Raw genomic sequence first — 22158 nt, forward strand, 5'->3', positions numbered from 1 at the left:
ATGCAATTGTTTGCAGCATCAGTTCGTGAGAATGCGGAATTTGGCAAAGTCCGCTAAGCGAATTGTACTGCACTAATTACCTACCGAATGTCGACCGTAGGGTGGCATGTGAGCGGCCAGGCTCTCGTCCTTGATGTCCTTGGTGTCGCGAAAGACCACCGTCTTGATGACGCCCTTAATGTGCTCGTCGGGCCAGATGCCCAGAAGGATTCGCTGCGGCCTGCCACGCCCCTTGGGCCGCAAATCGGGCCCGCCGTCAATGGATGGTCCCAGCATATTGTGCACCCTGTTCGCATAGAGCACGAATGTTGGATACGGGATGTCGTACTTGCGGGCGGCCTGAGATAGCGATAGACCCTCCTTTAGCACACTGAAAATGGCCTCCGCCATGGTCTCGGGTCGCCACGACTTCAGAGGACCTCGCTCGCGGAAGCGCATGTGATGCATCAGATTCTGGTTGGTGTTCCAGCACTTTTGCCACATGGACTGCAGCTGGTACTGGTAGCTGTCTGCTGAAAGATCAAGATATGGAAGAGGCCGACGATCAGTTGGTTTCCAGCTGCCCGGCGGGGCTGCTCTACGAACCTGCCAGCGTTGATCCGGTGGCGCCCATCCAGGCGTGCGAGTTCTCCATCATTTTGGCCTGCGAATGCAGAAAAGTAAATTCAAGTATCAGCAAAGTGAGGCAAGAGAAGAAAGCTGGGTAAGTGGTGCTTCAATTAATTGTGTGACTCGCTTTGGTTAGCGCTCGATGCGCCGTCTCTTGTCTCGTATCCGGATTCCGGATCCCGCCCACCTCTTGGCCTTTGATTGACATGCAAAACCGACCTATATTCGTTTAATTCTTCATTCTTGTACTTCGATGTCTAGGTGTAATGCGGGCTTATTGTTTCGGTGGGTGTTTTGACTGACTATATTACCTATTTCAGTTATTTAGCCATACTATAGCATACTTTTGGGCACCTAGTTGCAAGCTTCTGCAGATGCATTTCTATCTACAAACTGAACGAACAGCCTCTAGATTATATGCTTATGTGAAATGCACTTTTGGAAAATGTATCTTATTGGATTGCTTTCCGTTGAAACTACGGTGATTTTTTGCACTGGTGTTTCGCATTCGCATTGCAACATCGTCTGGTACATTTAACTGGCTGACTGAACCTTCGAGTGGCGACTCGGTTGGGTTGCCATTGCTGCGATTGTCTGTTTGCCGACTGTCGAGTGGCTTGCATCGAATTCACTAATTGCATAACAAAGTAACATTTGCATATTGTTCTACATATGTTAGTGGCTGGGTTCGGATTCGGATTCGGATTCGGATCCACCTTGTCGATAACTTCATTACAAAAATTTCCATGCCACACTCTCACCCGTGTGGAGAAAATACAACTGAAACAGACTGAAGTGGTTGTGGCTCAGGTGGGCACTTGTGCCCATTTAGCGTTAAGTATTACTTGTAACTTTCTGCCATGTGACTGACTGAGAGTGCTCCTATCCACTTGGTCCTTGCCACTTCCCCTGCGCCATTCCTCGGGCCAGACAATGTGGCGATGTTCTCAGAAATCGTTGCTGCTTTTATGGGCCCAGGACATGCAATGGATGGATTTACTTTTCGGCTCATTACGCCGCAAATTATATATTATTCACAAGTTTTTCTCCATCGCCAGGCGAAATTGCTTTATTTGGAAAGGGTGACTAATCCGCTAGACCCATAACGTCACTATTAATTCTTAAACACAGCACATATGCATCGTCAGAAATCTACATTTGCATACAACATCTTTAAGTAAGGAGCACCAAAATTTAGGTGCCTAGTTCGAGTTAATTTTGCCCACTGATTATGAGGCATGTTGCTAAATACTAGCGACTATTGAGGGTAATCACACTAATGCCCCAATCTGTCTCGAAGCGCGGCCGACAGATGGCGCTGCTGTGCGTCCGTGTTCCTGCGCGTGTGTGTGTGTGTGTGTGGGTTGCTACCCAGCTGCAGTTGCCTTCAATAATACGCCACGCCAAATGCCAAATAATTTATTTATTATATGTGCAGCTGACCAAAGCTGACTGGACCCCAAACACACACACATACAGAAACAAACATACATATCGGCGGAGGTATATGTATCCCGAGTCCTGAGTGAGATTTCATTACAACTCATTTGACAGTCTTGGTGCACTCGACGCTGCCAAAATGTCATAGCTGAGTGGCATGCATCGAAAGGGGGTTGCGGGGGAGTTGGCAACCGCCCTCCTTGCACCACCTCCCACCGATTCCATATCCAGCGGATTAGCGGACACGCATCGCGCACTGCCCCTACGCCAAACCTCCCTCTCACAGTGGATACTCCTGTTATGAAACCTTTCTAACTCACTATTGACTATACTAAGAAGTATCGATTTCGATATGGCTTAATATCCAATTTGTAGCATGAAATTATAAATGTAGTAAGTATTTCCTTTGTTCTTTGCACTTTTATGCTGGAGTTTTCGCCTATCGAACTTCCACTGTACCTCATTTGTGAGCCTCAACACGAAATTAAGCGAAATGAAGTTGACCACGCTTCGATTTTGGCATCAAAGCGACCGTTACCGCTTGCTGCTTGACCCAACGCCCCCTATACCACGGCTCCTCCTCCCCCTCCTTTTCAACCGCCCCGCCCCCTGCCACGCCCACTGCTTTGGCTGGTGCACTTGCTGCATGCATTGTTAATACAATTCGAGTCCAACGTCAATAACCAAGTGCCACGAATGGACCATTAGTTGAGTTGCGTGGAGTTGAGCTGCGCCTCGGTTCGCATCGCCTGATGCGGGTCCGTCTATATGTCTATATGTCCATGTGTCCATATGTCTATATGGAATATCTGAGCACCGCAGAATTGGGCACCCCGCCCACAATTGTGCATCTGCATTTATGTATTCTATATATAATTATGCGGCTTAGCGATGGCTTTGCCTTGGCGGATTCCTCAGTTCACGGAACTCAACTGCATTTGACGGCTGCATAGACAGGCAGCGAATTTAATCAATGGTAAAAGTAGTTTCTTAAAGCTCACATTAATATTCCCAACTAAATTGGAAGACCAAAAAGTTAATCTAAGAAACGATTAATTTGGGATAAATATAAACTAGAATCAATTTCGATTGAGAGTGCACAAACTTTTGAGGTGATTGCATTGCTTTCTAAGCTTCATGCAAATTGCAATTAAGTCATATCTGTTCTTCGACTGAGCAGCTTTATATGTCATATATAATTGAATGATTGATTTTCTATTCTTAAGATTTTTCCATTAGGTAAACCAATTTATTTATAAAGTGCAACTTATTTCAAAGAAAGAATATCCTCATTATATGTTTTGAGATACGTATGAGTCAGGAGTGCATCATAGGGTTGATTTAGATTGAAAACTGATCAAAGCCGTCAAGAAACCGCCTCCTTCCTCCTCCAGCGATCCACCTTTTTTTGGGGGCTGGCATTCCGGGTCGCTTAAAATTCGATTATCTGAAAACGCTGGGGCGTTCGCATCTTCCGCCATTTTCTGTCTGGAAACGCCCCGTGTCACAAAACCGGGAAGAAGGCGTTCCATGCGACACCGAAACCTTTTTTTTTTGTGACTCAACCTCGGCCTTTTTGAGGCAGGCTTCCGAGCTGAGCTGAGCTGAGCCCTCTGTCAGATTTCTGGTCTCTAGTCGGGCGTTAAGACCGCATCAATTGGGCGTGAAGGAGAAGTACATCCATCCCATCGAAGGACTGCTTCTCAGCCCAAACCCGGAAAACGTCCGAGTCAAGTGGCACTTGTGAGCCTCTTCTGAGGTTTTGGTGGCGGGGTGGCTGCCACAATTTCTGATTCGCTTAAGCGAGAAGCGAGGCGTCTGCCTCAGTTGTCGTGGCAATGCAATTTAGCCAAATTCGCAGCAGGAAACGCCAGCGGAAAGGTTCGGCCAAAAACAAGGGTTGTACAATTCAAAAAATCAGTTAAGCAGCAGAAAAATCATATATTTAGATTTTTGATTTAGATTAGATTTTTAAAAATATTTACGTATTTATAATTGATTCCAATTTAACCGTGTGTTACAAACCGCTTTTGAAAACGACATACCCTTGTGTTTACTGAGCTCGCTGGGGAGGAAACGCCTCGTACTCATCCCCTAACTGGACAGATTTTCCGAGAATCACCCCCACTTGGGTTTTTCAAGAAATTCCCAATCTTTTGACGCCCAGGAAATTGTCAAGTGCCGCCCAAAGTGTGTGGCTGCGATTGTGAGCGGGTGTGATTGGGTTCATGTTCATGTTTGTGTAAAACCGAAAATTAATTAGCGTGAAAAGCATTATTGAATGCCAAGTCAAATAGGCTGTAAGCCAGCAAAAAGGCGTTGGGGTTGGGGTGAAACTTGCATTAGTTTTTTGGATCTAAAACCAAAGTCGGGCTCATTTCCTGGGCTTTTCCGTGGCAGCAGGAAGGAGCATATGTGGTTTAATTTGATTTAGTCGCAAAACTTGCAGCCAATACTCGACTTCATTAAAATTCTGCAGCAACTGAATCAAAATCAACTTGGGCCTCGTAGTTTTTGGCGCGCACTTTGCTACTTGAAACATCAATTACATTGCTCGGGGGGTGTGGTGGGGGGGGGGTTGTGTTCCCATTTATAGGAATATATTTCCTATATCCTCTTGGTGGCTCCACTTCTTACCCACCAACCAAGCCTGGCGATATCCTGCAATGCTCAGCCCTTAGGCGCAGCCAACGAGTCGTTGTGGAGTGTGCTAGGATTTCACTTGAAAACTGCAATCAAGTGAATTTTGTTATATATATGTACACACGGAGAAAAAATCGTGAAATTCCCTAGTTGACTTTTACCACGATTAGAGCTTAAATGAAAGTAGATCTTTCTCTTCTTCCCAACTCCAAGGAGGTGACACGATATTTTCAATAAATTTGATTGCACTTCTTAGCGAAATGTTTTCGCAGTGCATCTGCATGTGGAAAAACTTCATGGATTTAATAATCAAACCATTCGATGGTTAAAATGTTCCTCGAGCAGCTCTTCAGTTCCCTCATCGAGCTTTCTCCGCTCTCGACTTGTTCGTCATTTCCTGTACAATTTTATTATATTTCATACATAACTGCTACCCATTCCATCGCCCCTTTCTCCCGATTTATATATATATATATATATATATATTTACCGACGGATATAGCCCGGCGATAACAACAACACGAACGGCGAGTGGAAAACGCTGGATGTAAAATTTATACAAAATACAAATCGTTGGCTACATTATGAGGCATAAGGCAGGCTGGTGATGGTGATGGAGGGTATGGGTTATTCGGAAGGGACAGGAATCGGGGTTAGGATAGTATTTGCTCACATGTTTGTTGCATTTAGCATTTCGCTCTGGATGAGTGGGGAAATAAAGGAAAAATCAACGAATGCCGAGCGTGGAAGTGTTCAATAAATTTTTACCGCTGAGTTAAGCTTGAATGGAAATCAGGAGTGTGGAAACTGTGATGGAAAGGGGTCAGGGGTCACACAGGGGAGGGGGTTTTTAAATTAGCATTGTGTTAGTTGAAAATATGTGTAAGTTGTTAACTATACGGCGGAACAAAACGGTTGGCAATGGACACGACTTTCTTTACAGGATGCGTCAGCCATCCAATGATACTGTTTTTTATACCTTTAGGTGTTTTCAATAAGTAATTACTCATTTAGCTGCATTTTACCTGTAATTAAAGCGCTCGCTTCACGTCGTGGCATTGTTCAAATGCGTTGTACTTTCCAGACTAATTGCGGCAATCACGTGTAGCCAATCTTCACTGCCCCCTTCCAATGGTATAAACTTTAATTTTGTTGTTTTGCGCACAATTTTTTATCATGTGCTGTTAAAAAACTGCAGTAATTTATACATCGGGCATAGAAAAAGAGAGAGAGAAAAAGTTTCGCAAACGCAAACGCAGGCAGAATATGGAGTGGAATTGGTTGGTAGTATAATGGCAGCCAGCGATCAATCGGCAAAATAATGCGTTAACTTTTACGTAAAACAAACAACAGGGCCAACAAACACACGCAACTTTCCAGCAGACCAGAAAACAAAAAGGAAACAACTTTCTGCAGCTCAAAACAGGCGGAAAAGCGATTAGAAAAAATTATTGCATACGTCGAGGCTTCGATAACCAGCGACTGCACAAAAAAAAAGCAGAAAACGAACAAAAGTTTAAAATATCGCTAAAAAGTTCAGGCACACGCAGATATAGTACGCATTTTATAGTGCGATGCGAATTGAACTTTGCCATGGATTTATTTATAGATGGCATATACAGCTGTAACAAGAACTTGATTACAAAAGGATATGCATACCAATGAATCCCATCAAAGTGTCCTTTAAGTTAGACAAATTAGGAAATATATCTATAGAAGTAAGCATCCTTGAAGGAGCTTTCTCCATGTGGCAGTGTGAACTGAAACAGTGAAATCAAGCGTCGGTAGGAGTGACTTAATGCCAATTAATACGAATGTCCATCGAGAAAAATAGGTATTCAATTATTGGCAAATTAAAATGCAAACAAAACGCAGCCGGTTTGGGGTATTGGTTTCCGATTCGTTTCGGTCGTCATAAATTGTGGCACCTAATAAATTGACACTCTGTCATTGTGCGGCATTTTCAGTTTATAGTATGTGCGCTCACACCGCCGCTGGTGACCCCGACCATCCCCTTTCCCTTGCAGGATGCTGCCCTTTTTTTGGCAGGCTCTGTGTCTGTGTGTGTGTGTGTGTGTGTGTGCGGCATGCAACAATTGTGTGTGCAGCCGAACATGAAAAAAAGACCAACAGCCAAAATGCAAAATCCACCCCAAACTCCAACTCTGACTTTGCCATTCATTCGAGTCCTGCACCACTGCCCCTCACTTGTTGTTGTTGCTACTGTTGCTGTTGCTGTTGCTGTTGTTGTTGTGTGGTGGCCAGTGTGGTCGAGTTGCGGTGCACCGCAGCGTTTAAAATGGTTTGCCAGTCATTTTTTCACATCATTGATTGCTTATTAGATTATAAACCGCGCCACTGACTCGCTCGCTCGCTCGCTCCCTTCCATTTTTTATATGTTATTTTATTCCGCTCGTGGCACGTGTGTGGCACTCCATAATGTCCTGCCAACAACCCAGCCTGCCATCCTGCAATCACCAGCAACAGTAGCTGGCAAAGTGCACAAACACAGGCTGCATCTGTTGCAATTTGTGGGCCTGCCAATAGGCAACACCGCTTTATATTGGCCAAATATTTTCGCACGGCTTTGGCATATTTTTTATGGCCAGCGACCATTAAAGATTCGTGATTTATAACATCGAACGAGGTCTGCACCGTGTGCATTTGGCTCGATGAATAAGTAAAAAAGGATACAACTTCGCGGAGTAATTGAAAGTGCTTCTAGGGGCAGCATTCTATGGGGCAAACGTTATTTATTGTATATACACACAGCTGAAGATATAAATTAGTAAAAATGAACAGAGCAGAGCATCATCAAATAGAGACGAAGAATTTTGCCGAGCACCTAAACCTCTTGCCATTTGTATGCTGCTTAGTTGGCCAACTTTATTTATATAAATAAATTAAAATATGCAAATATGCACATAAAGCCGACGAGGCGGACGAAAAGGAAAGGAAAGCCCTAATTCGGGGCTGTTTTCCCGCCAGTCCTTCTGATTAAGGTGTAATGATGAACTGCTTGTCACGATAACTAGTCGTCATAGTTTATGCTAAGCTATGCTATGCTCTCGATTCGTTAACATTTACACTTGTGTAATGATGAACTCCAATTAAGAACACAAGTCCGTTTTAAGTTTAAGGCAGCCGTCGGGCTGACATATATTTATTCAATTTCTTCTTTTGATTTTAGAGTAGGCAGAAAATGGTTCTGTCAGCTCAACGTCTACAGAGTCTCTCCCTGATTTTACAGTTTTTTAATATATTTGGACTTAGGCTAATCCGCGTAGCTGCGCTGCCGGGTACGCCAGCAGCGGAGCGGCGTTCTTATGTATATCTTATATATCTAGGCTTATCGGGAGAGCGAGATATGTATGTACGTATGTAATATGTATTTGGTCGGCGTGTGAATGCTGACCATGCACTTATACTTTTTGCCTTCGAGTGGGCAATGCACTTATACTTTGTGGCCTTCGAGTGGGTGATCATGTTACATCCGCCCTGGCCTAACTGCGTGCATAAACATAAACATAAACATAGCAACAAAGTGCTGCCATAAGTTAATATGCTATTTTATTTAATTGTTCTTAATATTGCATAGGCACATACTACATCTCCCTCCTTTTGAAAAATAACGTAACCTAGTGAAGTTATTTTGATTATTAAATGCAAATTATTTTATTTTTATTTTTATTTTGTTTGTGTTTTTGTTTGAACAACAATAGTTGATTTTATAATGCAAAGATAAAAATATACGTAGTGTATGGAAAATTTGTATAAATGATTAAGGAAAATATAAGTTTAAATTCAATCATGAATGAAATTTCTTTAATCTATCTTTATGAACTATTTGTTTTTTGTTTTTATTAGTAAGTAGCGTAATATTGTTATTATCTCCTATGCTTTCTATCTTATAGGGCCCCGTATATTTAAAGTCTAATTTATGACCTACCTCATTTCTTAGTAAAACTTTATCTCCTACTTCTAATTCTATGTCTTTTATTTTTAAGTCATAATTTTCTTTATTTTTTTCTTTGTGTGCTTCAAGAAGTTTTCTTGCTCGAGCATATGCTACCTCTAACCTATATTTACTCTCCTTAGCGTAATCATCTATGTTATATATTGGTTCTATGCTATGTAGTTTATTAAAATGTTTTGGTAAATTACTTGTTCTACCGAAAACTAATTCATATGGACAATAATTATGTACCATAGATTGGGTCGTGTTGAAGCAGTATACGAAATATTGAAGCCATACGTCCCAATCGGTTTTGTCCGTCGATATGTAGGATCGTATATACTCGTTTAAAGTTCTATGACTTCTTTCTACTACTCCAACTGTCTGGTGGTGATGAGCTGTTGATGTTATATTTTTTATTTTCAAATATTTACACAGGTCAGTAATTATTGAATTCTTATACTCTGTTCCCATGTCCGTTATGAACGTCTTCATTGGACCGTACTTTAGAATAAAAGATTCAAATATAGCTTTTGCGACTGTTTTTGCGCTTTTATTTGCTATTGGTATGGCAACTAAGTACTTGGTTAAATCACATATGAGAGTGACTGCGTACTCGTTACCATTTTCTGACTTGGGTAGTGGACCAATTGTGTCCACAACAACTCTATCGAAAGCATGTTCTGGTGTTTCAGTTATCGTCATTGGAGTCTTTGTGTGCTTTGTTGTTTTTGCTTTTTGGCATTTTTGACATTTTCTTACGTACTCTTTTATGTATTTACTCATATTTTTCCAGTAATAATGTCTTTTGACCTTGGCCAAGGTTTTTGTAATGCCTGTATGCCCTCCTTGTATTGGATCATCATGTAATGTAGACAATATAGCTTCTTTTTCTTTTTCATTATTTATTTGGGTCACCGGGTTAAGTAGCGCTACTTTTAAATTCTTTAATATTTTATTGCCCATATTTTTAAATTTATCTATTGAAACGTGTTCAAAGATTTTTTCCCACGGTGCCATTTTGATTTGGCTGATATCATATATACCGGCCTGCAATTCAAGCCTTTGGAGAAATTGATCTAAATCAAGAATTCCATTAGTATAAAGATCACCAACATCATATCTTGCAATAATTTTCTTTCCATGTTTAAATAAACATATCGAGTCATTCAATTGTAATGTCACTACTTTTCGTACCTCGTCATTTGTTATGACTTCGTATACGTTGGGCTCTGAAGCTATTTCTTTGGTTTGCTTTTGCAAATCCAATTGTTCTTTTCCTGCGCAGGATTTTTGTCTACTTTGAAATCTTGTAGTGACTTTTAATATATTTCCAGTTATATCTTTTAGCTCTTTGATGGTTATTCTTGATAACGCATCTGCTACATGATTGTCCTTGCCCTTTAGATACTCTACTGTAAAATTATATTCCTCTAGTTCAAGCCTTATTCTAGTTAATTTAGAGCTGGGGTTCACCATCGAGAATAAATATGTCAATGGTCTATGGTCTGTTTTCACAGTGAAATGTTTTCCGTAAATGTATGGTCTGAAATGTATTATTGCCCAATGAATTGCTGCTAACTCTTGTTCTGTTGTACTCTTATTGCTTTCACCTTTCGTAAAAGCTCTGGATGCATAAGCAACTGGGAGTTGGTGGCCATTATGGTTTTGAGTTAAAACTGCGCCACACGCTTGCTTGCTTGCATCTGTTGTTATGCAAAATTCTTTGCTGAAGTCTGGGTACTGCAAGAGTGTTGGGTTAATTAGCTGAGATTTTAAATGTATGAATGCTTTTTGACATTCATCTGTCCACTCGAATGGAACATTCTTTTTACATAATCTTGTTATGTGCCGCGAATAGTCGGCGAAATTTTTGATAAAACGTCTGTAGTAATTGCAAAATGCTACAAAACGTCTAGCGCTGTCCGCATCATGTGGAACTGGGTAGTTCTGAATGACATCATATTTTTTGTCATCCGGCAAAATTCCTTTGTCTGTGCATTTGTGTCCCAAAAATGTGACTTCATGCATGAAAAATGAACATTTTTCAGGATGTAACTTTAGGTTGTATTCCCTGCATTTACCAAAAACTTCAGTGAGGTTTTTAAGCATATGTTTTTCGGAACAACCTATGACTATTAAGTCATCCATATAAAGGAATGCTTGAGACGGTTCTATTCCGGAGAATGCTATAGTCATCATTCTTTGGAATGAATTAGGCGCTATTTTTAAGCCAAATGGCAATCGCGTGAAACGATATGAGCCATTGCTGGTTGAGAAAGATGTTATATCTCTCGAGCCTTCATCCAGTTCGATTTGATGAAAACCTGACATTAAATCAAGGCAGGAGAAATATTTTGCTCGACCAAGTTGGTCCAAAATATCATCTATTCTCGGTAGTGGAAATTTGTCAGCTAAAAGTTTCTTATTAATTTGGCGATAGTCTATTACTAATCTCCATTTCTTTTTATCAGAATTCGGGCTTGACTTTTTGGGTACTAATAGCAAAGGGCTATTGTACTGTGAAACTGATGGTTCAACTATTTTATCTTTTATTAATTTCTGAACTTGGGCTTGTATTTCTTCCACTTGACTATGAGGACTTCTATAATTTTTCGTGTATACTGGCTCATCATCTTTTAATCTCAACTGTTGTTTATAAAAATTATTAACTGTTATAGGTTCTGATTCTAATGCAAATATATCTATATATTCGCTGCATATATTTTCTAATTGTGATTTAAACAATTCGGGGAAATTTTTCTTTAATTGAGATAAGACAGTTTTATTTCTGTGTTCACTATTTGCCTGAACTACATTGTAGTTCGAAAGTGGCTCATATTTTAGAGTGTCCATATTGACTAATTGGTCGGAATCGGTTGTATTTAAAATTCGGACAAATGTATTACTTGATGTTGCGATTGTATTTGCAACATAAATACCAGTTTGAATTTCCTGGTTTGGAATTAAAATGTTATCATCTTTTGATGATACTATTAATCTTCGGACAACTTGGGATCTTGCTGGTAATAACGTTGTGTTAATACCAGAGCTGTATGCTATGGGAATATATATTGGAAATTTCAAATTGTTTGGTCTAATTATAAACCAATCTTCTTCTTGGTTTAAATCGATTTGGCAATTATATTTTTTTATGAAATCTATTCCGATTATTCCATCACACGGTATTGGAAAGTTTTTATCTACTAAATGAAAATCGTGTGGGATAACGTATTTACCTGTCTGTATCTCAATAAAAGTCTGTCCTCGAGACTGAATTTTCTGTTGGCCTATGCCTTGAATGTTTATTTTATTGGTTATTTGAATATTAGAAAATTTGTCAGAGTTCTCTTTGAGAATAGAGATATCTGCACCTGTATCAAGTAGAAAAACTAGTTTTACGCCTGTTTTGGCATGAATGAATGTAGAAAATATGTTGAGATTATAATTGATGGTGTATACTCTACGATCTTCTTCTACTGAGTACCTAAAGGCTGTTGCGAGTTTCCCTGTTCTTGGATTACTCGTACATTGGCATTGTTTCTGTTGTAGTTGTTCTGACTGTTGTTACGGCCTCTGTTTCCATTATAACGGCCTCTGTTATAGCCATTATAACGGTTATTATTTCCATTATAGCGGTTTTGATAACCGTTATTCTGGTAACCGTTATTTTGGTAACCGTTATTTTGGTAACCGTTATGGTAGTTGCCTCTAATACTATTGTTATTAAAGCCTCTACCGCGGTTACTACCTCTATTGGCATTTCCGTATCCTCTATTGGGTCTGTTACCTCTAAAGTACATCACTTTATTGATGTCACCGGTAACTCTTGTACTCGTTCTTATGTATGCGCTTATCGCTGCATCCATAGTGGTGCAAGTCCCTGCTTCCAGTACTGTTTTGATACTTTCGTGCTCAGCACGATGTATCATGGTTTCAATTGCCTCTTTGGTGCTTAGACCAGTGGCATGTTCTAGAGGTATACCCTCATCGATATAGGAAGCTTCTAAAAGTTTTCTCAGGCTATCAACTTCAGCGGTAAATTGCGTTGCAGTTTTACCTCTCTGCTGAACTGTTGCTAGCTTTGCTTTGACATTACTGGATGTCTCACCGACAACTACTTTCTGCAATTTGTTTATAATTGCTGGAATTGTCGTTTCATTGTCAACTGAGTTCAAAATTGTGCCAACTATTTTTGACTTAATGACCTCAACTGCAATGTCTTCAAATGGTCCCTTAGCTAGGTCTACCAATTTGATTGCCTTAATGAATCTTTGTAAATGGATCTTTTGCCCATCAAATTCTGGCACTGTGCAGGCGACTTCCCTAATGTAAGACCTAATGGCAGCTGCTTCTTCTGCCATGGTTAAGTTATTTTCGGAGTCGGCTGCGTTATTTGTTTTATCGTCGTTCTTCAGCATTAATTTTGCTGGTATAGTTAGATCGTGAAGATCTTCCTCTTTAATGTCTTCCTTGACTATAGTCCTATCTTCCTCGTCAGAGTTAGTGCTGTCTTCATTCAAATTTATTCTTAGTGGGGTGTTTACTATGGTTGGAATTTCTATCTGGAGACTGAATTTATTTTTTATAAATATTAATTTTTCTCTTAATGTCACCAGTAGGTTCAAAGCCTTAGCACACTGTTTGCGTTCCAAATTCTTTCTATTTTGTTGGATCAACTCTCTGATTTCATTATAACTATTTACCAAGACTTGGGCATTCCTATTGATTGTTACAGCTTGTGTTGATCTGTTTTGCGTTAAGCACTTATAGGATTTTCTGAAATTTTCATTTTGATCTTTTATCTGATCAACAAGCTTTTCCCAGTCCATGCTGTGGTATACTCATAACTTCAAATTTATTCATTTGTATATATTTTTTTTTTTTTAATGTAGATAAATTCAATATTACGTTTTATATTTTTTTTTATTTATTATTTTTTTTTTCATATAATTTTTCTCATATTTTCATTCATAATTGACTTTATTAAAGATCTTCCTTAAATATTATCTATACCGTTAGCAGTGCTACGGTATCGTTTCTTAAGACACTTGTTATGCAGTTTGTATATTTTTATTAATGCATTGGATACCATAATTAATGCAATTACAATTAGTATTATGGTTATCCAGAACAAGTCTGCATTTTGGACTTCTACTTTATTTATTACATTGGCTGTAGAGTCCACAGTTTTAGTGTCTATTAGACCCATTTTGGGTATACTAATTTTATATTTTGGAGAATAGAATAGAAAATTTCCTTTGTATATACTTTTATTTTCAGTTTTACTTATTTCATTTGTCTCTATAGACATTTATGTTTGGAATTATCTATTTATAAAATCTTTCAATGTTCGCAAGAGTAAAAAAAAATTGTATTTTACATTGTTGCCTGCCTGATTCTAGCTATGGCTTCACGGGCCATATTGGGTTAACAGGGCATAATAGTATATGCTCCGTTTTACAATATTTCTTACAATTTTTCTTATCTATATATATTTTATATTTACTTTATATTTATATATATTTATTATTATATTCTGCTGTTGATGATGCTCATCAGGTGTCAGCTGGGCGTCGCCGGGGGTGGCACGCTGACACTCCCTCGCTGCTGTCTATTTGTTGGGTGTCAGCTGGGCGTCGCCGGGGGTGGCACGCTGACACTCCCTCGCTGCTGTCTATTACTTCGCCGCTGAAGACGTCGATGGTCGCTCACAAGTCCCCAGGCAGTGGGGACTCCAGATTCCTTCGCAGCCAGGGGGGCAGGACTTCTTTGGTTTTGTTAATGCTGGTGCTGGTGCTGGACATGCCTGGTATTTTGGAACTTCATTAATTGTGGGTATATTTTTAATATTATCTGAGTGAGTTTTCTCGAGCTTATGGGTCTTTAATTCTTGCTGATATTGCAACAAGTGGTCTAGCTCTGCATGTAGCTTTAGAGCTTTCGACCAAACCGGTGGCGTTTGCTGACCGTATATTAGCCACCTTACGTGGGCTATACGTTTATTCAGCTTAGTTTTCAAACCGCCACGGTGTTTGCCCATACTCAATAGAACTCTACTCACTCAGATTTTTCCTTGGTTTTTGCAGTTCCATTTAATTAGTCCAGTCTTCTTCCAGTCCAGTGTTCCTTTGTTCCTTTGTTTTCACCAGCTTTGGTCAATTCGTCCAGCGTTGGACGACTGTCACGGTCGCCATGTAATGATGAACTGCTTGTCACGATAACTAGTCGTCATAGTTTATGCTAAGCTATGCTATGCTCTCGATTCGTTAACATTTACACTTGTGTAATGATGAACTCCAATTAAGAACACAAGTCCGTTTTAAGTTTAAGGCAGCCGTCGGGCTGACATATATTTATTCAATTTCTTCTTTTGATTTTAGAGTAGGCAGAAAATGGTTCTGTCAGCTCAACGTCTACAGAGTCTCTCCCTGATTTTACAGTTTTTTAATATATTTGGACTTAGGCTAATCCGCGTAGCTGCGCTGCCGGGTACGCCAGCAGCGGAGCGGCGTTCTTATGTATATCTTATATATCTAGGCTTATCGGGAGAGCGAGATATGTATGTACGTATGTAATATGTATTTGGTCGGCGTGTGAATGCTGACCATGCACTTATACTTTTTGCCTTCGAGTGGGCAATGCACTTATACTTTGTGGCCTTCGAGTGGGTGATCATGTTACATCCGCCCTGGCCTAACTGCGTGCATAAACATAAACATAAACATAGCAACAAAGTGCTGCCATAAGTTAATATGCTATTTTATTTAATTGTTCTTAATATTGCATAGGCACATACTACAAAGGACTCGCAGACTTCTTCTTATCTCACCTCGATTTCACGTCTGAGAAATGGCGAATCGTCTGCGGGAAAATGTCTACCCTGAGCTTTTCCTCTGGAACATGGCTAAATTTAATTTTATATTTTATGTGCGCACATCAAAAAATCCTTGGCGGGGCGCTCTTCGCTCGCGAGAAAGTTGTGTGGCCCTAAAATATGAAAAACAATTAAGCCGCCGTCTGGCTCTAAATTCGGGTGGGTTAAAGTGGGTGGTGGGGTGGGTGGTTTGTTTGGTTTGGGTGGCTTGGTTGGCTCTGGAAAATGGCTGAAACGGCTGACTGGCTGAGTTGAGTGGCTCGTGGGGCTGGTTCGCTTTCATTGCCAGTGCAACATTCAAATGCTGCAACAAAATGAGTATTATGTATTTCAATTCATAATGAATTATTCAACATTCGGCGTGCATTTTTTATAAGACAGCGCGGCAGAAACTTCACCTGGAAAATGCTCGGCACCGGAAAATGGGCTGAGGGAAAATGGCTAAGGAGGAGGCAGGGCAGCGAGACAAGACACTGCTGCAATTTAGCCATGAAACAAAACGAACAACGACAACCAAAACAACAACAGCAACATCTGCAACATCGGCCATCTACAGAGAGCGGCAGACAAACCTGACACCGGCAGTTTCAATTTCCCCGCCCATTCTTAGTCCCATTCTCGTTCCACCTGTCGTTCAGCAATAAAATTTAATAAATTATTTACGCTGGCAAAATGCATATTTGTTGCATCATCGGAGTGGAAAAAGGGGGCAACTATCCGAGATTTTCTTAAAGTTCTGTGCCGCTCAATAAGTTTTCGACTCCATGCGCGTCATTGGGGCACTGGGAGAAATCTTGAAGATACTTACATATCTTATAGTTACATATCTACCTCTTATCACTACTTTGCGTTGTTTCAGTTTATGCTTAAGATGATATCAGTCATGCTTGGTCATCAATGATTAATCAAGCGACAAGTATTTGATCCTTAGCTACTATAGAACTATAGAACTTAGTTAGTTAGCTAGATTTCTCTCCGTGTACTTTGGTTTTTGCAGTAACCCACTCTGGGCTCGATTCACCGACGAGGGCATTCACAAAAAGTTCAGTTCGTTAATCTATGCAGGCGGCGGCGAGGAAAGTATTTTGCATACGGAGAAAGGTGAAATGGTTGCAAGGTGGATCGCTGTTGTTGCTGTTGATGGTCGTTGGCTGTCCGTCAGTTGGTTTGTTACTTGGTTGGCCGCTTTCGTTGCCACTTTCCAGGTCATAAGACGCTGCTCCTCCCGCACCACCGCTAATATGGTAGTCAAGCGCCAACATTTCGTTCTATTTTAAAGACATTTCATGTTGTTGTCAGCCCCCGAGATTGGCACTTGATTGGCGTATATTTCCTGTTGCATATTTAACTTTCAGCTTAGTGCCGATAAAGTTTTCCAAGTGCATTTCTATTTGTATAGCCCGACCATTGTTGCTATTTATTTCGAGGCGCCTCTCAAGTCATTTAATGCCGGCTTTAAGGCGGCATCTTTTTGGGGCTTTGTCGAGCGCATTTAATTAAATAAATGCAATAAGTAGGAGTCGCATGCATTGACATTTCATCTGTCGCGTAATTTATAATTTCTGCTGCCATTATGGTTGCAACTCCTTCCCGTTTCTGCCCCTTACAATGTTGCATTGTTGTTGACTGCGGCGGGCTGCGTTGCGAATATTTCGCATTAATATGGCGGAAAATCCATAATCGAATTATAGCTCTGCGGCTCTTTTGTTTACCATCTCACTGTATCTGCATTTCCGCCTTTGTGAGTGTGTGTGCGAGTGTGTGCGAGTGTGTGTGCTCGGCTTGTTTGTGTGTGTGTTTGTATCGCTTTAATTGAATCCTTAACACTTTTGAGCTACTTACGTCCAACACGTTGCGTATGCGTAACTTGTTATTATTGCCGGCTGAATTGTTGGTGCCATTGATCTAGGGATGGCAAACACCTTCGAGGAATTAAAATTGAATAAATTGTGCCATGCATAATCCTTTTCAACTCGCCGATTATCGCTTAAGACATTAAAAACTGCAGGGCTCACTTATGATTGGTATTTTATGTGTACTTTAAATCGATTTGCTATTCGAAAATAAATTGAATAAATAAATAAAGTGTTATACCTTCGGCGTGACTATGATGTTAATTATTATCTGTAGGCAAATTAAGATGAATTAACACTAAAAACTTCCTATGACTCGTCGTAGGTCCTGTCATGTGCTGATATCGTTGTCAAGCATCCTGTTTAAATCCACTTCTGTTCAGAATTTCGCATCCCTGAACCGCTGACTCTTTTCCGATTGATTTCTCTGCTTTCAATAAACTGAAACAAACAATCACTTTACCCCCTCGACCGTTTATGCCCCTGCAATTTTTGCAGCTCCAGGTTGGCGCTCCTCCCCGGCATTCGATTATTTTTATATATATTGCCACACGCAGCTTATTGGCATATTGACAATTACACGGGCGATACATATAAATTAAGCAAACGGCAGATCGGTTGAAAGGGGGCGGTGGAAGGATTTGGGTTCGGAGGTTTTCCGACTGTGAGCTGCGAGCGGGTAGCGAATAGCGGGGGGTTGAGACTGACGTCGGCTGCTTGATGTGGCTGACCAAATTTAATTGACAACTTACTGTTGCATTGACCAGCGGCGGGGAGTGGTTGGTTGGGATGGCGGGGGAGCACGGGGTATGGGCGATCTGAGGATCCGGGCCGGCAATCTGTCACAGCCCAAAGATACAGGTTGACCTGCGCCAGCCAGGCTTACAAATTAAAATTCAATATTAACGACTCACACCAGCAAAAAAAAGGGAAAAATGAAAATAATTCAACAGCTGCAGCAGACAGGCCATTGATGATGAAGTGACTGGCAGTGAATTTCCATAATCGCAGTGACTTCATAAAAATTAAGCCGCGGTTTAAATATAATTGAGGCTAGGCGATACAAATTGTGGAATAATGAGCAACCATTTTTCGGAGAAATAAATTAAAGGCTTACCGCTTATTTTGAATCGATTCTTAAAATAGTTAATATGCTTTTAGCTTACTAATTATATATGCTTAAAAATGAAAATCGTACATAAAGGTAATAAAACACTCGAACGCCTCAGAAGTCCTTTTCCTCCGACTCCCGTTTTCTTTTCCGAAATGCGCGTTTGCGGGTAAATATTTTTAATACGCGTCGCATCCAACCGCAATACAAGGCAATTAAATATTTCGAAGCGCAGGCAAAAGAGGTCCTTTTTCCCTCCCCCATTTTCCGGCCTTCAAAGTGAGGCAGGAAAATGCCTGGCGGCGTAAAAAAAAACGCGAACAGCAAACAGTTTACCATGCTGCTCCTGCTGTGTTGCCAGTGGTTGAATTCAGTTTCTGTTTCAGTTCTGTTCTACTTCATCCGACATCTGCATCTGATTGTCGCTATCTTTTTGTTTTCACTGCCGTTTGTAAGAGGTATTCGCAAAGGTCGTAGGCATATTGAACATGCTTTTAGTGGAATATATATGTTCTTATGCATTTTATGGCACTCTGAGTTGTGTCGTCTTTTTTTGGCTGTGCTTCTGTGAAAGTTGTAATATAAGAATTTATACATTCTGGGGCTAACTGAAGCAGGCTATAATATTATATAATTTATCGATTCAGATACACAGTACTTTTTCATTCGATTAAGTCAAGAAAATATGCTTGTTTTTCTCGCTATTGTTGCTTCTGCTGGCGGCTGCGGCGGCGTTGAATTCGCATCCGCAGTCGCTTTCGGATTCGCGTTGTCTTTTGTTTTAATTGGCGGCCATAATAATCAAATAATTTGTTTATTGAAAACATTTTTTACAATTATGTAAACAACAAATTGATATCCGAAATGAAAAATGGCTTCACTTGGGCATGGCAATATTCTTGTTTAATCGTCTGCGGGTTGTCAGTGGAAGAGCTGGCTTTCCTCGGTGCAGAATGCAATTATTATAATAATGCCATCTCCACCTGCCTGCCTCTTCCGCTTGTATCGCCCTCCGACTTTTCCCCGCCCAGTTTTCCGCCCAGTTTTCCCGGCCCTTTCTGCAGCTTGCAGTCTGGCGTCAAATGTCGCACTTTCGGCTGGCGTGGAAAATTCGTCGCGTGTCGGATGCCTCAAGTGTCAAAGTATGCGGCGGATGATTAAAAAATTCCTGTCCTGTCCTGCGGCATGTCCGGGAACAGGAGGTTAATTAAATATTTATCGGCGAATTATCAATGCAGCGGATACAATTGATTTGTGTTATTACTTAATGAAGACATCCTGTAACTTGCCAATCTCCGATAACTGACATGTGTTGCCTACTTTCATGCTGCCGTGTAGCTTACGTTTTGTTGTAATGACTCATGGTTCTCGTTAAAAGGTAAAAAGCGTAGGTTTTTGGTGAAATATCCTATCGCTTATCCACTCTCAATGTTGTTGATTGTTGAAAACTTACCTTGCCACATAGTAAAATCGGAAAGCCTCAATTTCCTGTGGCTACGACTGTCCGTCAAGCCGCAAAATGACCGCGGCAGGATAATGGCGTCTAAGTAACGTATTTTGGCTCTTGGAAAACGATTTTAATATCAAATTACAGGCAAAAGTATTCATCATGCATACGGCCGACAATTATCGGACGCAGATTCGGAATAGTTTTAGTTTTTGGCTTTTGCACTTGATCGAATAACACCCCCCTCCCTCCCATTACGAGCCCTTCGGTGATGGGGGTTTTCCCACCCCTTCCCATTCCCATCAGCTGACAGTTTGTTGCCCTGCCATGTGCCAAACAATTTGCCAGCTAATTTGTGCTATGCGTCCGAAAAGGGGTGAGCATTTCGGAATCGGCGGGGGGCTGAGGCGGCTGGGCATGCATTTGATAAACTGTCAGGGAATGGCAACTTCACTTTGGGCATATTTAATGAAAATGTTGCCAAATGGGTTCCACGAACTGTGCGCGCGCCCGAAAAGGGGGCGAGGTGGTCTGATTCTGACGTAACACTTTGGATGCGATTTGACATGACAAATATGTGCGTTTTGGGCGATGGCAAACTGTTGGAGGGCCCCAGCTTCCAAAACGTAATCATAATCATCCTCATCGTCATCATCTTTCGGTGATTATCGTCATTATCCAGGGCCCTGGCAATGATTATGGTGCTTTTGACTAACGGGCGACACTGGAACGACCCCATCCTGCATCCGGAATCGTGCAACTGCATCCTGCAGCTGCAACGTTTCGCATTTGCGCATTGCATGATTCAATAATGATTGAATTAATTGCGTTAATAACTGACACTAGCCCGGTCGGCCGAAGGAACCTCGAGGACCATCCACCCCGAACATCCTGTCCCGCTCAAAGGCGCTTTGTGTCTACGGCTCCAGCTTCTCGTCGATGTGAACCCATCTTAAGTGTGCGCGTGGCAAGCCGTAGACAGAATCCGGGCTTGCAAATCGAATTTGTTGCTAAGTAGCCGCAGCCTTAAAGGGGCACTTCGGTTGGTGGCTCAGCGGACTCACAGGGGGGGCAATTGGAGGTCTCGAATTTCTGATTTTGATTTGCGCATTACGCATACGCCGTGTGTGTGGCATGTGGTTTCTGCTCTCTGCTTGTGCGTTTGTACAGGTCAGACTGCGTAAATGTGCCACCGAGTGGTGTTAAGCAATTGTGGTATCGCGTTTTAAAAGATCAAGTAATCTTATAGGATTTCGAGTTTTTTGAGATGAAGCAGTCACGTTCTAACGGGTTATCATGGTAAGCAATCTTATGGTCTTAAAATTTTGCAATTTCACACAAGGCAGACTTCACTGCACTTGCCTTTGGCTGAGCTTCTGTTTAGTTTCGGGTTTCGTCTCTGGACACTTTGTGGGAGTGACAGTGGCAGTTGCTAGTTGTTGTTTGATTGATAACATGCGATTAATAAAATATTGAACGGCGAGCAACACCCGCACACCTCGGGCACCGAAATTTGCATGCGACATTGCAGCAAAAATGCATAAATCACCAAAACCGAAGAGCAAAACCGGTGGAGGCGGGTGGATGCCACGCCCGTGGCCCGTGGCAAATCTATAATAAATTGATGAGCCCTGGCCAGTTTTTGTGTGCGTTTATTATTAGATGACTAATATAATTTGTTTATTTGCCGAGCTCTGCCACATTGATGGATCCATTTCGGCTGCCTGGCCTCGGATTCGCAGTCGTTGGGAGGCGGCGTTGCATCTTGTCCTTTGTTGCATTTTAATCAGGCAAATGTATATGTTGTATATTAACATATGTGCACTGCACACCTGCACCACTGCAGCAGGTGCACACCGATGCATCGAAGTATTTCCTCGCTTTTGTATCAATGATAATTATTTTTCTGCCTCGTCGCTCGTTGGCTGCACACACAAAAGGAATCAAACAAAACTTTGTCTCCTTTGTCTCCTAAAACATTGATAGGCGGGCGAAGGGTGGGAGGGGGGTAACGGCGTGCCAAATTAAAAGTGAGAAACGAATGCGAAGACACAAAGGTGCCAAAGGTTTTCCACCCCGGCCCGCTCACCTGTCTCAGTTTTTAATATTTTTCTGCAGCTCGCGAGTCAGCGAGTTCTGTTTTTCTTTTCGGAAAAACTTATATGCATATGCGCGACAAAAGCAAATAATAATCCAGTAGGACAATGGCAGCAGACAGGCTGA

The 22158-nt window shown here is 41.2% G+C and overlaps 1 protein-coding gene across 4 annotated transcripts in view, besides 1 other annotated feature; it reads right to left on the reverse strand.

Moving 5' to 3' along the window:
- bab1 (bric a brac 1) overlaps positions 1-22158 on the reverse strand; it is a 64721-nt gene that overhangs the window by 3343 nt on the left and 39220 nt on the right. For 2 of the 4 annotated variants that reach the window (NM_001274310.1, NM_001274312.1), the window contains exons 2-3: positions 586-643; positions 85-509 (exon numbers count right to left, since the gene is read on the reverse strand). In NM_001274310.1, the coding sequence (NP_001261239.1) occupies positions 85-509; positions 586-643 (483 nt within the window). Of the gene's footprint in view, positions 1-84; positions 513-585; positions 644-22158 lie in introns of all 4 variants that reach the window. The other 2 variants (NM_001274311.1, NM_167852.2) reach the window with 1 other exon arrangement.
- Positions 7785-15450: a mobile genetic element.

This window comes from Drosophila melanogaster, chromosome 3L (genome assembly GCF_000001215.4).
Source record: "Drosophila melanogaster chromosome 3L".
NCBI classification, from domain to species: Eukaryota; Metazoa; Arthropoda; class Insecta; order Diptera; family Drosophilidae; genus Drosophila; species Drosophila melanogaster.